The sequence below is a fragment of the Salvelinus alpinus genome, chromosome 18 (genome assembly GCF_045679555.1).
Source record: "Salvelinus alpinus chromosome 18, SLU_Salpinus.1, whole genome shotgun sequence".
In the NCBI taxonomy this organism is placed as follows: Eukaryota; Metazoa; Chordata; class Actinopteri; order Salmoniformes; family Salmonidae; genus Salvelinus; species Salvelinus alpinus.
Genome location: NC_092103.1, coordinates 40,854,605 through 40,870,913, shown reverse-complemented (window position 1 = coordinate 40,870,913; position 16,309 = coordinate 40,854,605). Strand labels below are relative to the sequence as shown.

The following is a 16,309-nucleotide window of genomic DNA, read 5'->3' as shown; positions in this document are numbered from 1 at the left end:
AGTATTATGCATATTCCATGTTGTGCTGGGAGTATTATGCGTATTACATGTTGTGCTGGGAGTATTATGCATAGTACATGTTATGCTGGGAGTATTATGCATAGTACATGTTGTGCTGGGAGTATTATGCCTATTACATGTTGTGCTGGGAGTACATGATCCAATTCCCACCTGATATTAATGAAACATTACATATTTTATTTTAAATATATTTCATATCATATAATACAATGATTGCATGTAGTAACTGCATATTAGTAGATCAAGTGCATCATCTTATACCCTGAAGTAATGTCACGTACTGTGTGCACTCTAACCCGAGACCCACAGACAAAAGCCCCCCTTTCCACAGTACCACGTCAGAGAGGGACTCACAGTACAGTTACCCATGCAGTCACCCATCCCCCTGCTCATAGTAAAGGATGGAAACAGACTTTACGCTTCACAACAAACCCACAAGGCAGATCTGTCCAACCGACCTGACATCCCTTTGTAAAAATAATCACTATTTATAGTTTGAGTGCTGGTTACCACATTGGTTCTCTCTCTCTCTCTCTCTCTCTCTCTCTCTCTCTCTCTCTCTCTCTCTCTCTCTCTCTCTCTCTCTCTCTCTCTCTCTCTCTCTCTCTCTCTCTCTCTCTCTCTCTGTCTGTCTGTCTGTCTGTCTGTCTCTCTGTCTGTCTCTCTGTCTGTCTCTCTGTCTGTCTCTCTGTCTCTCTCTCTCTCTCTCTCTCTCTCTCTCTCTCTCTCTCTCTCTCTCTCTCTCTCTGTCTCTCTGTCTCTCTCTCTCTCTCTTTGTTCTCTCTCAAATTCAAATTCAAATTCAAGCTGCTTTATTGGCATGAAAAACATTGTGTCAATATTGCCAAAGCAACAATGTCTACAATATACATTGTAATAAAATTATAAACAATAACAAATAATAATATAATATGGTAGTAAAAAATTATACAAAATTAAATACAAAAATAACAACAATATAGTAGAAATGTAATAAATATAAAAAGCTAAACATAGAAAATGAAACTATAACTAAATAACTAATCTTCACCATTACATCAGCACTACTACCACCACCATCATTAAACTGCTACCATTACCATCACCCTACTACCCATACCACTACTATTTGGAATGATAAACAACAATAATAATAGTAATAACAATAATACTAACAATAAGTAAGTTAATATTTACTATGCAGATGTCTTTCTCTCTCTTTCTTTCTCTCTCTTTCTCTCACTCTCTCGCTCTCTCTCTCTCTCTTTATCTCTCTCTTTCTCTCTTTGTTCTCTTTCTCTCTTGTTGATTTGACAACATCCAGTGAAATTGCAGCGCGCCAAATTCAAACTACAGAAATATCAATATTCAACATTCACGAAAATATAAGTGTAATACATCAAAATAAAGCTTAACTTCTTGGTTAATCCAGCCGCTGTGTCAGATTTCAAAAAGGCTTTACGGTGAAAGCACACCATGCGATTATCTGAGGACAGCGCTCCGCATACAAACACATGAAAATAATTTTTCAACCAGGCAGGTGCGACACAAAAGTCAGAAATAGCCATATAATAAATGCCTTACCTTTGAAGATCTTCTTCTTTTTGCAATCTCAAATGTCTCAGTGACACAATGAATGGTCGTTTTGTTTGATAAATTCCTTCTTTATATCCCCAAAATGACGCGTTTGATTCAGAAATACACCGGTTCCAACATGACTACAAAGTATCTAATAAGTTACCTGTAAACTTGGTCCAAACAATTCAAACAATGTTCCTAATCCAACCTCAGGTATCCTAAAATGTAAATAAACAATAACATTTAAGACGGAATAAACTGTTTCTAATACCGAATAAAAACAACGTGAAGTGCGCTCCTGTTCACGCGCAACAAAAGACTAAAGCCCTTCACAGTGACACCTACAAAGAACAGCCCTACTTCTTCATTTCTCAAAATAAAAACGTTGAACAATTTGTAAAGACTGTTGACATCTAGTGGAAGCTATAGGAACTGCAATCTGGGCCCTAATAAATCAAGTCTCCCATAGAAAACCATTGGAAAACACAATGACCTCAAAAAAAAATTCCCTGGATGGATTGTGCTCGGGGTTTCGCCTGCCAAATCAGTTCTGTTATACTCACAGACATTATTCAAACAGTTTTAGAAACCTCAGAGTGTTTTCTATCCAAATCTACTAATTATATGCATATCCTAGCTTCTGGGCCTGAGTAACAGGCAGTTTACTTTGGGCATGCTTTTCATCCGGATGTGAAAATACTGCCTCCTATCCCAGAGAGGATAACTGATTGAAGTATTTTTAGCCAGATCCTAATTGGTATGTCGAATTTTATGTTCCTTTTGATGGCATAGAATGCCCTTTGTGCCTTGTCTCTCAGATCGTTCACAGCTTTGGAAGTTACCTGTGGCACTGATGTTTCGGCCAAGGTATGTATAGTTATTTGTGTGCTCTAGGGCAACGGTGTCTAGATGGAATTTGTATTTGTGGTCCTGGCGACTGGACCTTTTTTGGAACACTGTTATTTTGGTCTTACTGAGATTTACTGTCGGGGCTCAGGTCTGGCAGAATCTGTGCAGAAGACCTAGGTGCTGCTGTAGGCCCTCCTTGGTTGGTGACAGAAGTACCAGATCATCAGCAAACAGTAGACATTTGACTTCAGATTCGAGTAGGGTGAGGCCGGGTGCTGCAGACTGTTCTAGTGCCCTCACCAATTAGTTGATATATATGTTGAAGAGGGTGGGGCTTAAGCTGCATCCCTGTCTCACCCTCCGGCCCTGTGGAAAGAGTGTGTGTGTTTTTGGCCTATTTTAACCGCACACTTGTTGTTTGTGTACATGGATTTTATAATGTCATATGTTTTTCCCCCAATACCACTTTCCATCCATTTGTATAGAAGACCCTCATGCCAAATTGAGTCAAAGGCTTTTTTGAAATCAACAAAGCATGAAAATACTTTACCTTTGTTTTTGGTTTGTTTGTTTGTCAATTACGGTGTGCAGGGTGAATACGTGGTCTGTCGTATGACAATTTGGTAAAAAGCTAATTTGACATTTGCTCAGTACATTGTTTTCACTGAGGAAATGTATGAGTCTGCTGTTAATGTTAATGCAGATGATTTTCCCAAGGTTGCTGTTGACGCATATCCCACGGTAGTTATTGGGGTCAAATTTGTCTCCACTTTTGTGGATTGAGGTGATCAGTCCTTAGTTCCAAATATTGGGGAAGATGCCAGAGCTAAGGATGATGTTAAAGAGTTTTATTATAGCCAATTGGAATTTGTTGTCAGTATATCTCTCCCTCCCTCTTTCTCCCTCTCTCTCTCTCTCTCTCTATTTCTCTCTCTATCTCTTTATTTATTTATCTCACTATCTCTTTCACTTTCTCTCTCTCTTTCACTATGTCTTTCGCTCTCTCTCTCTTTCGCTATCTCTTTTGCTCTCTCTCCCTTTCGTTCTCTCTCTCTTTCGCTATCTCTCACTCTCTCTTTCTCACTTTGTTCTATCTCTCTTTTCTTTCTCTCTCTCTCATTTTCTCTCTCTCTCTCTTACTCTCTCAATCTCTCCCTCTTGCTTTCTTTCTCATTCATTCTCAATTTCTCTCTCTCTCTCTTTCGCTATCGCTCTCTCTTTCTCTTTTGCTCTCTCTCTCTCTCTCTCTCTCTCTCTCTCTCTCGCTTTTGCTACCTCTCTCTCTCTCTTTTGCGATCTCTCTCTCTTTCGCTATCTCTCTCTATTTTTTTTCTCTCTCTTTCTTTATTGCTCTCACTCTCTTTCTTTCTCTCTTGCATTTTCTCTCTCTCTCTTACTCTCTCTTACTCTCCCTCTTTCTCTCTTTCTTTCTATCGATCTCTTTCTCAATTTCTCTCTCTCTCTTTCGCTATCTCTCTCTCTTTCTCTCTCTCTTTTTTCTCTCTTTCTTTATTTCTCTCTCTTTCATTCTCTCTTTTCTCTATCTCTTTCTCTCTCTCTCTTTTCTCTCTCTTTCTCTCTGTCTCTCTCTTTTTCTCTCTCTCTCTTTCTCTCTCTCTCTTTTTTCTCTTTCTTTGTTTATTTCTCTTTCTCTCTTTTCTCTCCCTCTTTCTCCCGCTCTCTCTTTTGCAGTCTTGTTCTCTTTTCTGTCTCTTTCTTTCTCTTTTTTCTCTCTCTCTCTTTCTCTCTCTCTGTCTCTCTCTTTCTCTCTCTCTCTGTCTCTCTTTCTCTCTCTTTTTCTCTCTCTTTCTCTCTCTCTCTTTCTCTCTCTCTCTTTCTCCTCTCGCTCTCTTTCGCTCCCTCTCTCTTTCTTTCTCTCTCACTCTCTCTTTTCTTTCTCTCTCTCTCATTTTCTCTCTCTCTCTTACTCTCTCAATCTCTCACTCTCTCTCTTTCTTTATCTTTCTTTCTCAATTTCTCTCTCTTTCACTATCGGTCTCTCTCTCTCTCTTTTGCTCTCTCTCTCTCTCTCTCTCTCTCTCTCTTTTACTATCTCTCTCTCTCTTTTGCGATCTCTCTCTCTGTTTTGCTATCTCTCTCTATTTTGCTATCTCTCTTTCGATATCTCTCTCTTTTGATCTCTCTCTCTATTTCTCTCTCTTTCGATATTTCTCTCACTCTCTATATTTTGCTATCTCTCTCTCTTTTGCTCTTTCTCTCTTTCGCTATCTCTCTCTCTTTCGCTATCTCTCTCGCTCCCTTCTTTTTCTCTCTCTCTTTCTCTCTCTCTCTCTGTTTTCTCTTTCTTTCTTTCTTTCTCTCTCTTTTCTCTCTCTCTTTCTCTCTCTCTATTTTGCTCTCTTTCTCTTTTCTGTCTCTTTCTTTCTCTCTTTTCTCTCTCTGTCTCTCTCTCTCTTTCTCTCTCTCTTTCTCTCTCTCTCTTTCTCCTCTCTCTCTCGTTCGCTCTCTCTGTTCTCTTTCTCTTTTCTCTTTTCTCTTTTCTCTCTCTCTCTCTCTCTCTCTCTCTCTCTCTCTCTCTCTCTCTCTCTCTCTCTCTCTCTCTCTCTCTCTATCTCTCGCTCTCGCTCTTTCTCACTCTCTCTCTTTTCTTTCTCTCTCTCTCTCATTTTCTCTCTCTCTCTCTTACTCTCTTAATCTCTCTCTCCCTCTCTCTTTCTTTCTCTTTCTTTCTCAATTTCTCTCTCTTTCGCTATCGGTCTCTCTTTCTCTCTTGCTCTCTTTCTCTCTCTCTCTTGCGATCTCTCTCTCTTTCGCTATCTCTCTCTATTTTGCTATCTCTCTATTTCTCTCTCTTTTGATATCTCTCTCTCTATTTCTCTCTCTTTCGCTATCTCTCACTATCTCTCTCTTTCGCTATTTCTCTCACTCTCTATATTTTGCTATCCCTCTCTCTCTTTCGCTATCTCTCTCTCTCTATTTCGCTATCTCTCTCGCTCCCTTCTTTTTCTCTCTCTCTCGTTCTCTCGTTTTTGTCTTTCTTTCTTTCTCTCTTTTGCTCTCACTTTCTCTTTTCTGTCTCTTTCTTTCTCAATTTTCTCTCTCTCTCTGTCTCTCTCCTCTCTCTCCCGCTCTCTCTCTCTTTTTCTCTCTCTTTATCTCTCTCTTTCTCTGTTTTCTCTCTCTCTTTTGTCTCTCTTTCTCTCTTTTCTCTCTCTCTCTCACTTTCTCTCTCTCTTTGTTGTCTCTGTCTTTGTTCTCTCTCGCTCTCTTTCTCTCTCACACTCTCTTTCTTTCTCTTTTTTTTTCTCTTTCTTTTTCTCTTTCTTTCTCTCGATCTCTTTCTCAATTTCTCTCTTTTGCTCTCTCTTTTGCTATCTCTCTCTTTCGCTTGCTCTCTCTCTCTTTCGCTATCTCTCACGCGCTCGCTCTCTTTCAATATCTCTCTCTCTATTTTGCCATCTCTCTCTCGCGCTCTCTTTCGCTATCTCTCTCTCCCTTTCGCTATCTCTCTTTTGCTATCTCTCTCTCACTCTCTTTTTCTCTCTCCCTCTCTCTCTTTCTTTATTTCTCTCTCTTTTTTTCCCCCTTTTCTCTCTCTCTCTCTTTCGCTCACTCTTTCTATTTTCTGTCTCTATATTTCTCTTTTTTCTCTCTCTCTCTCTTTTGCTCTCTCTCTCTCTTTCGCTCTCTCTCTGTTCTCTTTCTCTTTTTTCTCTCTCTTTTTTTCTCTTTTTCTCTCTTTCTTTCACGCTCTCTTTCTCTCTCTCTCTCTTTTTCTCTCTTTCACTCTCTCTCTTTCACTCTCTCTCTCTTTCGCTCTCTTTCTCTCTCTCTCTTTCACTCTCTCTCTCACTCTCTGTCTTCCTCTCTCTCTGTCTTCCTCTCTCTCTCTCTCTCTCTCTCTCTTTAACTCTCTCTCTTTTGCTCTCTCTCTCTTTCGCTCTCTTTCTCTCTCTCTTTCTCTCTCTTTTGTTTCTCTTTCTTTCTCTCTCTCTGTCTCTCTCTCTAAGCCACTTAGATGAAAATGACAGTCTTCTTTATTATTAACCCCACTACAAATCTGTCAACAGGGTGCTTGAATCCAAAACAAGCCAGAGATATTTGGGGACACAACTTGGAAGGTGGTGCTCTATTAACTGTAGTGGCACGTAGGCTTTTCCCTACATAGAGACTTATGGGCCCTATTTAAAATTAGTGCACTATATTTTTCGGCCCTGTTTAAAAGTAGTGCACTATCAAGGGAATATGGTTCCATTTGACACTCAGACACAGAGTGTTAAATGGCATGTAGAGCAACCAGACTGGTTGAGTTGATGTGTGTGTGTGGTGTGTGTGTTTGCGTGTGACACTTTACACACACACACACACACACACACACACACACACACACACACACACACACACACACACACACACACACACACACCTTATGCCACACACAGAGACAGACAGGGCCCCTAGGGAGCTCCTACTCTCCACACAGCCAGCCAGGGGAGCAGAGAGGAGCAGAGACAAGTAGAGAAAGAGAGAAAGTGGGAGGGGATGACAAACCAGGCAGAGAGAAGCAGACCAATAGTAACGTAGTTAGTAGCAGACCAATAGTAACGTAGTTAGTAGCAGACCAATAGTAACGTAGTTAGCGAGGGATACATTGTAAGAAAGGGAGGAGGGAGAGACCGATAGAGGGAGGGAGAGGCCAATAGAGGGAGGGAGAGGCCAATAGAGGGAGGGGGTGTGTGTGACAGTCAGAAGAGAAGTAGAGTGAGAGAGACAGTGCACGAGAGACGGAGAGATTGAGTGACCAAAGCAGAGCTAGTTTGAGCAGCTAGCCAGTCCTACAGTTTGAGAGTGAAGTGGGCTTACGCCTGGAGTGCATTAACCCGCTGAGCTAAAGCCCACAGTTCCCAGGCTATGTCATGCCGACCCTATAGCCCAAGGAGGGATTAACACAGACCTGGGTCCAGTGTCGGACTAGAAAGAACGAGGGATCATACAAGGCAGTCAGAAGGCGGGAGGGAGGAGGTCAACATATGACCATGAGTATTGTGATGAAGCCACGCTCGCGCTCTACGAGCTCTCTGCGGAATACAGATGGAATCTCAATCTGGTAAAGTTAGTCTTTCTCTCATTATCTTCTGTTCTCTTCTCCTCTTCCTCTCATTATCTTCTGTTCTCTTCTCATCTTCCTCTCATTATCTTCTGTTCTCTTCTCCTCTTCCTCTCATTATCTTCTGTTCTCTTCTCCTCTTCCTCTCATTATCTTCTGTTCTCTTCTCCTCTTCCTCTCATTATCTTCTGTTCTCTTCTCATCTTCCTCTCATTATCTTCTGTTCTCTTCTCCTCTTCCTCTCATTATCTTCTGTTCTCTTCTCCTCTTCCTCTCATTATCTTCTGTTCTCTTCTCCTCTTCCTCTCATTATCTTCTGGTCTCTTCTCCTCTTCCTCTCATTATCTTCTGTTCTCTTCTCCTCTTCCTCTCATTATCTTCTGTTCTCTTCTCCTCTTCCTCTCGTTATCTTCTGTTCTCTTCTCCTCTTCCTCTCATTATCTTGTTCTCTTCTCCTCTTCCTCTCATTATCTTCTGGTCTCTTCTCCTCTTCCTCTCATTATCTTCTGGTTTCTTCTCCTCTTCTTTCCTCGTCTTTTCTGGCTTCTAGTAGTATGGCATGGTATTTGTCCTGACTCAGATTTATGTTTATAACTACCTAAGACATTTTAAATGTCAAACTCTCTATGCTAATCACCACTGTTTTCCTATCAAGTGTGTGTGTGTGTGTGTGTGTGTGTGTGTGTGTGTGTGTGTGTGTGTGTGTGTGTGTGTGTGTGTGTGTGTGTGTGTGTGTGTGTGTGTGTGTGTGTGTGTGTGTGTGTGTGTGTGTGTGTGTGTGTGTGTGTATGCGCTCACGTGTGTGTACTTGTGCGCCCATGCATCTACGTGCGTAACGTCAGTTGCTCCACAGTGGCTCTCGAGTCAGATTTCATAGTGCCAGGAGAACAGTGGGGAAAAAGCACATGTGATCAAGGATCCTTCCAGTTGGAAAAGAACAAGCGCCATGCAGTCGTCCCCAAAGCACAGTGATCCTCAACCCACTTTACATAGACAGGTGACCTTAGGATGTAGCAGTGTTTCCCATAGCTTGGTTGTTTTACAGGCGGGCCACCGCCAACAGCCACCAAGCCCAAAGGATACGTTCGTAGAGAGTCACATACTGCCGGTGAAAAGAGACTGTAGAAATGCATGCTTCCTCCCCACACGTTGTTGAGCCAGTCTGACAGTGGCTATTTTAAAGCTCTGTGTGTGTGTGTGTGTGTGTGTGTGTGTGTGTGTGTGTGTGTGTGTGTGTGTGTGTGTGTGTGTGTGTGTGTGTGTGTGTGTGTGTGTGTGTGTGTGTGTGTGTGTGTGTGTGTGTGTGTGTGTGTGTGTACTGTATGTGTAGTGCTTCTCTTGGACTGCAATAGGTGCCAGTACTCATTCTAGGTGCTGCACAATACTTTTGAGGTAATATTCTAGAAGAGGAACAGGAGCTCCACAGTAGAACATTTGAGGTGCCGGTACTCTGCTCCTGCCTAAGTCAAGCACTGTGTGTGTGTGTGGTCCATTGTCGGCTCCCCAGCTGCACTGTCCTGTCTAACAGACAGCTGCTCTCCTGTCCTGTCTAACAGACAGCTGCTGTCCTGTCTAACAGACAGCTGCTCTCCTGTACTGTCTAACAGACAGCTGTTTTCCTGTCCTGTCCTACAGACAGCGGCTCTCCTGTCCTGTCTAACAGACAGCGGCTCTCCTGTCCTGTCTAACAGATAGTTGTTTCCCCTGTCCTGTCTAACAGACAGCTGCTCTCCTGTCCTGTCTAACAGACAGCTGCTCTCCTGTCCTGTCTAACAGACAGCGGCTCTCCTGTCCTGTCTAACAGATAGCTGTTTCCCCTGTCCTGTCTAACAGACAGCTGCTCTCATGTCCTGTCTAACAGATAGCTGTTTTCCTGTCCTGTCCTACAGACAGCGGCTCTCCTGTCCTGTCTAACAGACAGCGGCTCTCCTGTCCTGTCTAACAGATAGTTGTTTCCCCTGTCCTGTCTAACAGACAGCTGCTCTCCTATCCTGTCTAACAGACAGCGGCTCTCCTGTCCTGTCTAACAGATAGCTGTTTCCCCTGTCCTGTCTAACAGACAGCTGCTCTCCTGTCCTGTCTAACAGATAGCTGTTTTCCTGTCCTGTCCTACAGACAGCGGCTCTCCTGTCCTGTCTAACAGACAGCTGCTCTCCTGTCCTGTCTAACAGACAGCGGCTCTCCTGTCCTGTCCTACAGACAGCTGCTCTCCTGTCCTGTCCTGTCTAACAGATAGCTGTTTCCGATGTCCTGTCTAACAGACAGCTGCTCTCCTGTCCTGTCTAACAGACAGCGGCTCTCCTGTCCTGTCTAACAGATAGCTGTTTCCCCTGTCCTGTCTAACAGACAGCGGCTCTCCTGTCCTGTCTAACAGATAGCTGTTTTCCTGTCCTGTCCTACAGACAGCGGCTCTCCTGTCCTGTCTAACAGATAGCTGTTTTCCTGTCCTGTCCTACAGACAGCGGCTCTCCTGTCCTGTCCTACAGACAGCTGCTCTCCTGTCCTGTCTAACAGATAGCTGTTTTCTTGTCCTGTCTTACAGACAGCGGTTCTCCTGTCCTGTCTAACAGACAGCGGCTCTCCTGTCCTGTCTAACAGACCGCTGCTCTCCTGTCCTGTCTAACAGATAGCTGTTTTCCTGTCCTGTCCTACAGACAGCGGCTCACCTGTCCTGTCTAACAGACAGCTGCTCCCCTGTCCTGTCCTGTCTAACAGATAGCTGTTTTCCTGTCCTGTCCTACAGACAGCGGCTCTCCTGTCCTGTCTAACAGATAGTTGTTTCCCCTGTCCTGTCTAACAGACAGCGGCTCTCCTGTCCTGTCTAACAGATAGCGGCTCTCCTGTCCTGTCCTACAGACAGCGGCTCTCCTGTCCTGTCCTACAGACAGCTGCTCTCCTGTCCTGTCTAACAGACAGCGGCTCTCCTGTCTTGTCTAACAGATAGCTGTTTCCCCTGTCCTGTCTAACAGACAGCTGCTCTCCTGTCCTGTCTAACAGATAGCTGTTTTCCTGTCCTGTCCTACAGACAGCGGCTCTCCTGTCCTGTCTAACAGATAGCTGTTTTCCTGTCCTGTCCTACAGACAGCGGCTCTCCTGTCCTGTCCTACAGACAGCTGCTCTCCTGTCCTGTCCTGTCTAACAGATAGCTGTTTCCCCTGTCCTGTCTAACAGACAGCTGCTCTCCTGTCCTGTCTAACAGACAGTGGCTCTCCTGTCCTGTCCTGTCTAACAGATAGCTGTTTCCGCTGTCCTGTCTAACAGACAGCTGCTCTCCTGTCCTGTCTAACAGACAGCGGCTCTCCTGTCCTGTCTAACAGATAGCTGTTTCCCCTGTCCTGTCTAACAGACAGCGGCTCTCCTGTCCTGTCTAACAGATAGCTGTTTTCCTGTCCTGTCCTACAGACAGCGGCTCTCCTGTCCTGTCCTACAGACAGCTGCTCTCCTGTCCTGTCTAACAGATAGCTGTTTTCCTGTCCTGTCCTACAGACAGCGGTTCTCCTGTCCTGTCTAACAGACAGCGGCTCTCCTGTCCTGTCTAACAGACCGCTGCTCTCCTGTCCTGTCTAACAGATAGCTGTTTTCCTGTCCTGTCCTACAGACAGCGGCTCTCCTGTCCTGTCTAACAGATAGCTGTTTTCCTGTCCTGTCCTACAGACAGCGGCTCTCCTGTCCTGTCTAACAGACAGCTGCTCCCCTGTCCTGTCCTGTCTAACAGATAGCTGTTTCCCCTGTCCTGTCTAACAGACAGCTGCTCTCCTGTCCTGTCTAACAGACCGCTGCTCTCCTGTCCTGTCTAACAGATAGCTGTTTTCCTGTCCTGTCCTACAGACAGCTGCTCTCCTGTCCTGTCTAACAGATAGCTGTTTTCCTGTCCTGTCTAACAGACAGCTGCTCCCCTGTCCTGTCCTGTCTAACAGATAGCTGTTTTCCTGTCCTGTCCTACAGACAGCTGCTCTCCTGTCCTGTCTTACAGACAGCGGCTCTCCTGTCCTGTCTAACAGACAGCTGCTCCCCTGTCCTGTCCTGTCTAACAGATAGCTGTTTTCCTGTCCTGTCTAACAGACAGCTGCTCCCCTGTCCTGTCTAACGGACAGCTGCTCTCCTGTCCTGTCCTATCTAACAGACAGCTGCTCCCCTGTCCTGTCTAACAGACAGCTGCTCCCCTGTCCTGTCTAACAGACAGTTTTCCCCTGTCATGTCCTGTCCTGTCCTTTAGTACGGTATACATTGTTGGACACCCTCAGCCTCTATAGACTCTCCTACAGCCACAGTTAGAGCAACCATATATGCAGTAGTAAACATTACATATGACATATGTGTGATAAATATGGTAGTGGGGTCAAGCAACTGCAATGTGACCTCCGATACAGAATACCCTGCACTGGTTTCTCCAACGTACTTTGAAACAGGGAAGGCACCTCTTCAGGCAGTGTGTGTGTGTGTGTGTGTGTGTGTGTGTGTGTGTGTGTGTGTGTGTGTGTGTGTGTGTGTGTGTGTGTGTGTGTGTGTGTGTGTGTGTGTGTGTGTGTGTGTGTGTGTGTGTGTGTGTGTGTGTGTGTGTGTGCTTGCTTGTGTGTTTGAAGAGCTCTCTTCTCATTGGTGCTCAAGCTAGAGATGATCTCTGAAAAAGTGGGCCAAGGGTGGCACCTCCCTCCCTCTCCCTGTCTCTCTCCCTCCCTCTCCCTGTCTCTCTCCCTCACTCTCCCTGTCTCTCTCTCATTCTCTCCCTGTCTCTCCCTGTCTCTCTCTCATTCTCTCCCTCCCTCTCCCTGTCTCTCTCGCATTCTCTCCGTGTCTCTCCCTGTCTCTCTCTCATTCTCCCTCTTCCTGTCTCTCTCTCTCATTCTCTCCCTCCCTCTCCCTGTCTCTCATTCTCTCCCTCCCTCTCTCTGTCTTCTCTCGCATTCTCTCCCTGTCTTCTTTCTCATTCTCTATCTGACTCTCAGTCCACCCCTTCTCCCCCTTCCTCCCTCTTCCACTCCCTCCTTCTTTCTGTCCTTGTCCCTCTCCCTAATCTTTCCCTCTCTCCCTCCATTTTTCCTTCTCCCACTCTGTTTCGCATTTCCTCTCCCAATCTCCTCTTTCCTTTCTTATCCTCACTTTTTTTCTGTCCCTTTCTCTCTCTCTCTCTCCACTACCTCAGTGTGTCTCCATCCCTTTCATGAATAACTCCTTCTGTGTCACATCGACATCACGTCGCTGCTCAAGCTGAATGGTTGGGCCATCCTCTGCTCTGTTATCTCTGTGTCCCCTGAGGACCCCGGGTCGCAGCCGTGCGTCAGCACCTGCCACACTAACACAGACACACAAGGGACAGGGCCCCATGGGGCCACAAGCACAGAACAACACGGACATACGCATGTGCACACACTTGCATCGTCATATCATCTTGCCTCAGCAGAAGGTAAAAGACGGCTCTGACATCCATAGTATTACAAGGAAAGCCATTGTATTACTCTAAATCAGTGGACACCAACCCTTTTATGAGTCAAGATTACTTTCTCAGTCAAAAAGTAAGCGGAGATCTACCGCTCAGATTATAATTTTACATGACTTAAAGCTGCAATATGTCACTTTTTGTGCGAACTGACCAAATTGACATAGAAATGTGAGTTATAGATCTGTCATTCGCATTGAAAGCAAGTCTAAGAACCTATCTGTTCTATGTGCGCTATTTCTATGCGTCCTGTTTTTAAGTTTTGCTTTTGCGTCTTTTACTTTCGGTTTTGTACACCAGCTTCAAACAGATAAAAATGCAATATTTTTGGTTATGGAAAGATATTTGACAGTGGTTTTGATGGTACAATAATTCTCTACACTATACTTGCTTGTTATTTCACATAAATTGAAATTAGGTGAACTATTTACATTTTTGCACTCAAGAAATGGCACAGCGATTTCTGCATTGTGCACCTTTTAAAAAACGTAACATTAACCTAACAAAAACAGTTCTGTAGAAATGAGGTTTGTGCAGTAGGCCTAATACATTATCACAGCATATTGGCTACATGCCTGGCCTGGCAATATTGTTCTTCTCAGACCATATTATATTTCAAAACTCGAGCTTTGATAACAAAATACATCAGTTGGTGTAGCGCTTGTGAGGTACAACTGAGCATAAGTTCAAATTATTTGCAAATTATTTTTATTTTTATTTTACTGGACTGATGGTAGACTACCTGCATGGGATGGTCATGGTGCTTTAAAAACAACTGGGAACTCTGGGGGAAAAAACAGCGTCAAATCATGGCGTCAGTGATCTTCAGGTTGGAAAGTCTGAGGTCTAGAAAGATGCCAAAGTTTCCCACTTGGAATTCCGAGTTGGGTAACTGTTCAAAAATGACAGTTGTCTTGAACGCACTGAAGTCGGAAGTCAGAGATTTCCCATTTCCCAGTTGCTTTGAACACGGCATTAGTCTCAACGGAGGGAGGGAGAGAGCAGCAGAGGGTCCGCCTCTCATGGTCCCTGCTTTCTCCTTCCTTGAGAGGGGACATCATCTTCCAGCTGATTGCTAAACTCAAGACGCACCGCATCTGCCTCGTGCACAAATTCATGTTGTTCCTATGACCAGAGAAAGTTAAGTATTCCTAGATATTAAAATAGACACGACGAGCTGCTAATAATAATAAAAATGCAGGGATATCGATACACGATACACACTCATTCATTGCAGCTGCAGCGCGAGTGGAAGTAGGGAGAAGCGCAATTTATGTTTTGTAATAGTGTTGAATAAAAGCAGTGTTGACAGTGTTGAATAAAAGCAGTGTTGAATAAAAGCAGTGTTTACAGTGCTGAATAAAAGCAGTGTTGACAGTGTTGAATAAAAGCAGTGTGGACAGTGATGAATAAAAGCAGTGTTGACAGTGTTGAATAAAAGCAGTGTTGACAGTGTTGAATAAAAGCAGTGTTGACAGTGTTGAATAAAAGCAGTGTTGACAGTGTTGAATAAAAGCAGTGTTGACGGTGTTGAATAAAAGCAGTGTTGACAGTGTTGAATAAAAGCAGTGTTGACAGTGTTGAATAAAAGCAGTGTTGACAGTGATGAATAAAAGCAGTGTTGACGGTGTTGAATTAAAACAGTGTTGACAGTGATGAATAAAAGCAGTGTTGACAGTGATGAATAAAAGCAGTGTTGACGGTGTTGAATAAAAGCAGTGTTGACAGTGATGAATAAAAGCAGTGTTGACAGTGTTGAATAAAAGCAGTGTTGACGGTGTTGAATTAAAGCAGTGTTGACGGTGATGAATAAAAGCAGTGTTGACGGTGTTGAATTAAAGCAGTGTTGACAGTGATGAATAAAAGCAGTGTTGACGGTGTTGAATAAAAGCAGTGTTGGCGGTGTTGAATAAAAGCAGTGTTGACGGTGTTGATTTAAAGCAGTGTTGACAGTGATGAATAAAAGCAGTGTTGACGGTGATGAATAAAAGCAGTGTTGACAGTGATGAATAAAAGCAGTGTGGACAGTGTTGAATAAAAGCAGTGTTGACGGTGATGAATAAAAGCAGTGTTGACAGTGATGAATAAAAGCAGTGTGGACAGTGTTGAATAAAAGCAGTGTTGACGGTGATGAATAAAAGCAGTGTTGACAGTGTTGAATAAAAGCAGTGTTGACGGTGTTGAATAAAAGCAGTGTTGACAGTGTTGAATAAAAGCAGTGTTGACGGTGTTGAATAAAAGCAGTGTTGACAGTGTTGAATAAAAGCAGTGTGGACAGTGTTGAATAAAAGCAGTGTGGACGGTTTTAAATAAAAGCAGTGTTGACGGTGCTGAATGAAAACTTAGACATGAACTCACTCATACAAACCACAGCTCTTTGCTCTGTTCTTTGACACTCTCTCTCTGGTCATGGTTTTAAAAGTTCTGAAATCTCACGTAGGCTAGTATCAAACTTTGCTGTGGCCGGGGTCGTGGAAGCTATAGCTAAGGAGATTTGAGCTATCCGATTGGCCAGCGCAGTAGGTGCACTTAATTTAGCCACAGATTTCCCCCTGTCTTTTCAGACAAATTAAATGGTTCAAAATGGGAACACTTTGCCTATCAAATGCATGCAAATTAAAAAGGAGTACAAGCCTTTATCATTGACATTTCTACTGAAATGCTTGGTGATCGACTAGGAATGAAGATAGACCAGCCAATCGGCCGGTTGGTGACCACTGCTGTAAATGGGCATATTACAACCGGTCAAACTGGTTCACCTTTCCTATGGTCTCCTTTCCGGCCGTGCTGTGGAAGAAGCATGTGTGATATGACTGCAACGCTGAGACATTAAAAGCTTGTAGGATTACCGCTTTAAAAACATACAAATCTTCTCCTAGAAAACTATCACACTCAAGCAAGCATGCACACACAAACGGGTGCACACTCACACACACACACACAGACACAGAAACACACAGAGACACACACACACACACACAGACACTGAGACATTGCACTTTGAGCTCTTTCTCTACCTCATGCTTCCCCCAGGGACGTATCACAATACCCTCTGCTAAACCTCTGGACTGAGGTTGTTTAGACTGGGACTGATTTTTAGGTTATTGGCGCCAAATGAAGGGGAATCATTTGTTGGGTTCTGGTCAGTGTTCAACCGTAGGTTTCAGGCTTCTGTTCTAGTTAGCAAAGCCATAAATCTAGAACAACATAAACACACAGTCCAAGCTACAGTTATACTGTAGATCTGATGACTTGGCCAGAAAAGTTATACATGTTAATAGATGGATCCTATACAGTATGTTATGGTTTCATAGATGGGTGTCTGTGTGTTGTGTGGACAGGTGTCTGGGCTGAGTATTGGGACAGGTGACTGTGTG

At 43.9% G+C, this 16,309-nt stretch overlaps 1 protein-coding gene across 9 annotated transcripts in view; it reads left to right on the top strand.

Annotated features, from left to right (window-relative positions):
- The window catches only part of LOC139544336 (3',5'-cyclic-AMP phosphodiesterase 4D-like), a 335,143-nt gene that overhangs the window by 243,558 nt on the left and 75,276 nt on the right, over positions 1-16,309 (top strand). The window contains exon 1 of one of the 9 annotated variants that reach the window (XR_011668850.1): positions 740-7,495. The exons of 6 other annotated variants lie outside the window; for them this stretch is intronic. Coding sequence is in view for 1 of the 3 variants with exons in the window: in XM_071351321.1 (XP_071207422.1) it covers positions 7,419-7,495 (77 nt within the window). In the remaining 2 variants the exon portion in view is untranslated. Of the gene's footprint in view, positions 1-739; positions 7,496-16,309 lie in introns of those variants that run through there. 2 more of the 9 variants (XM_071351321.1, XM_071351325.1) reach the window with 2 other exon arrangements.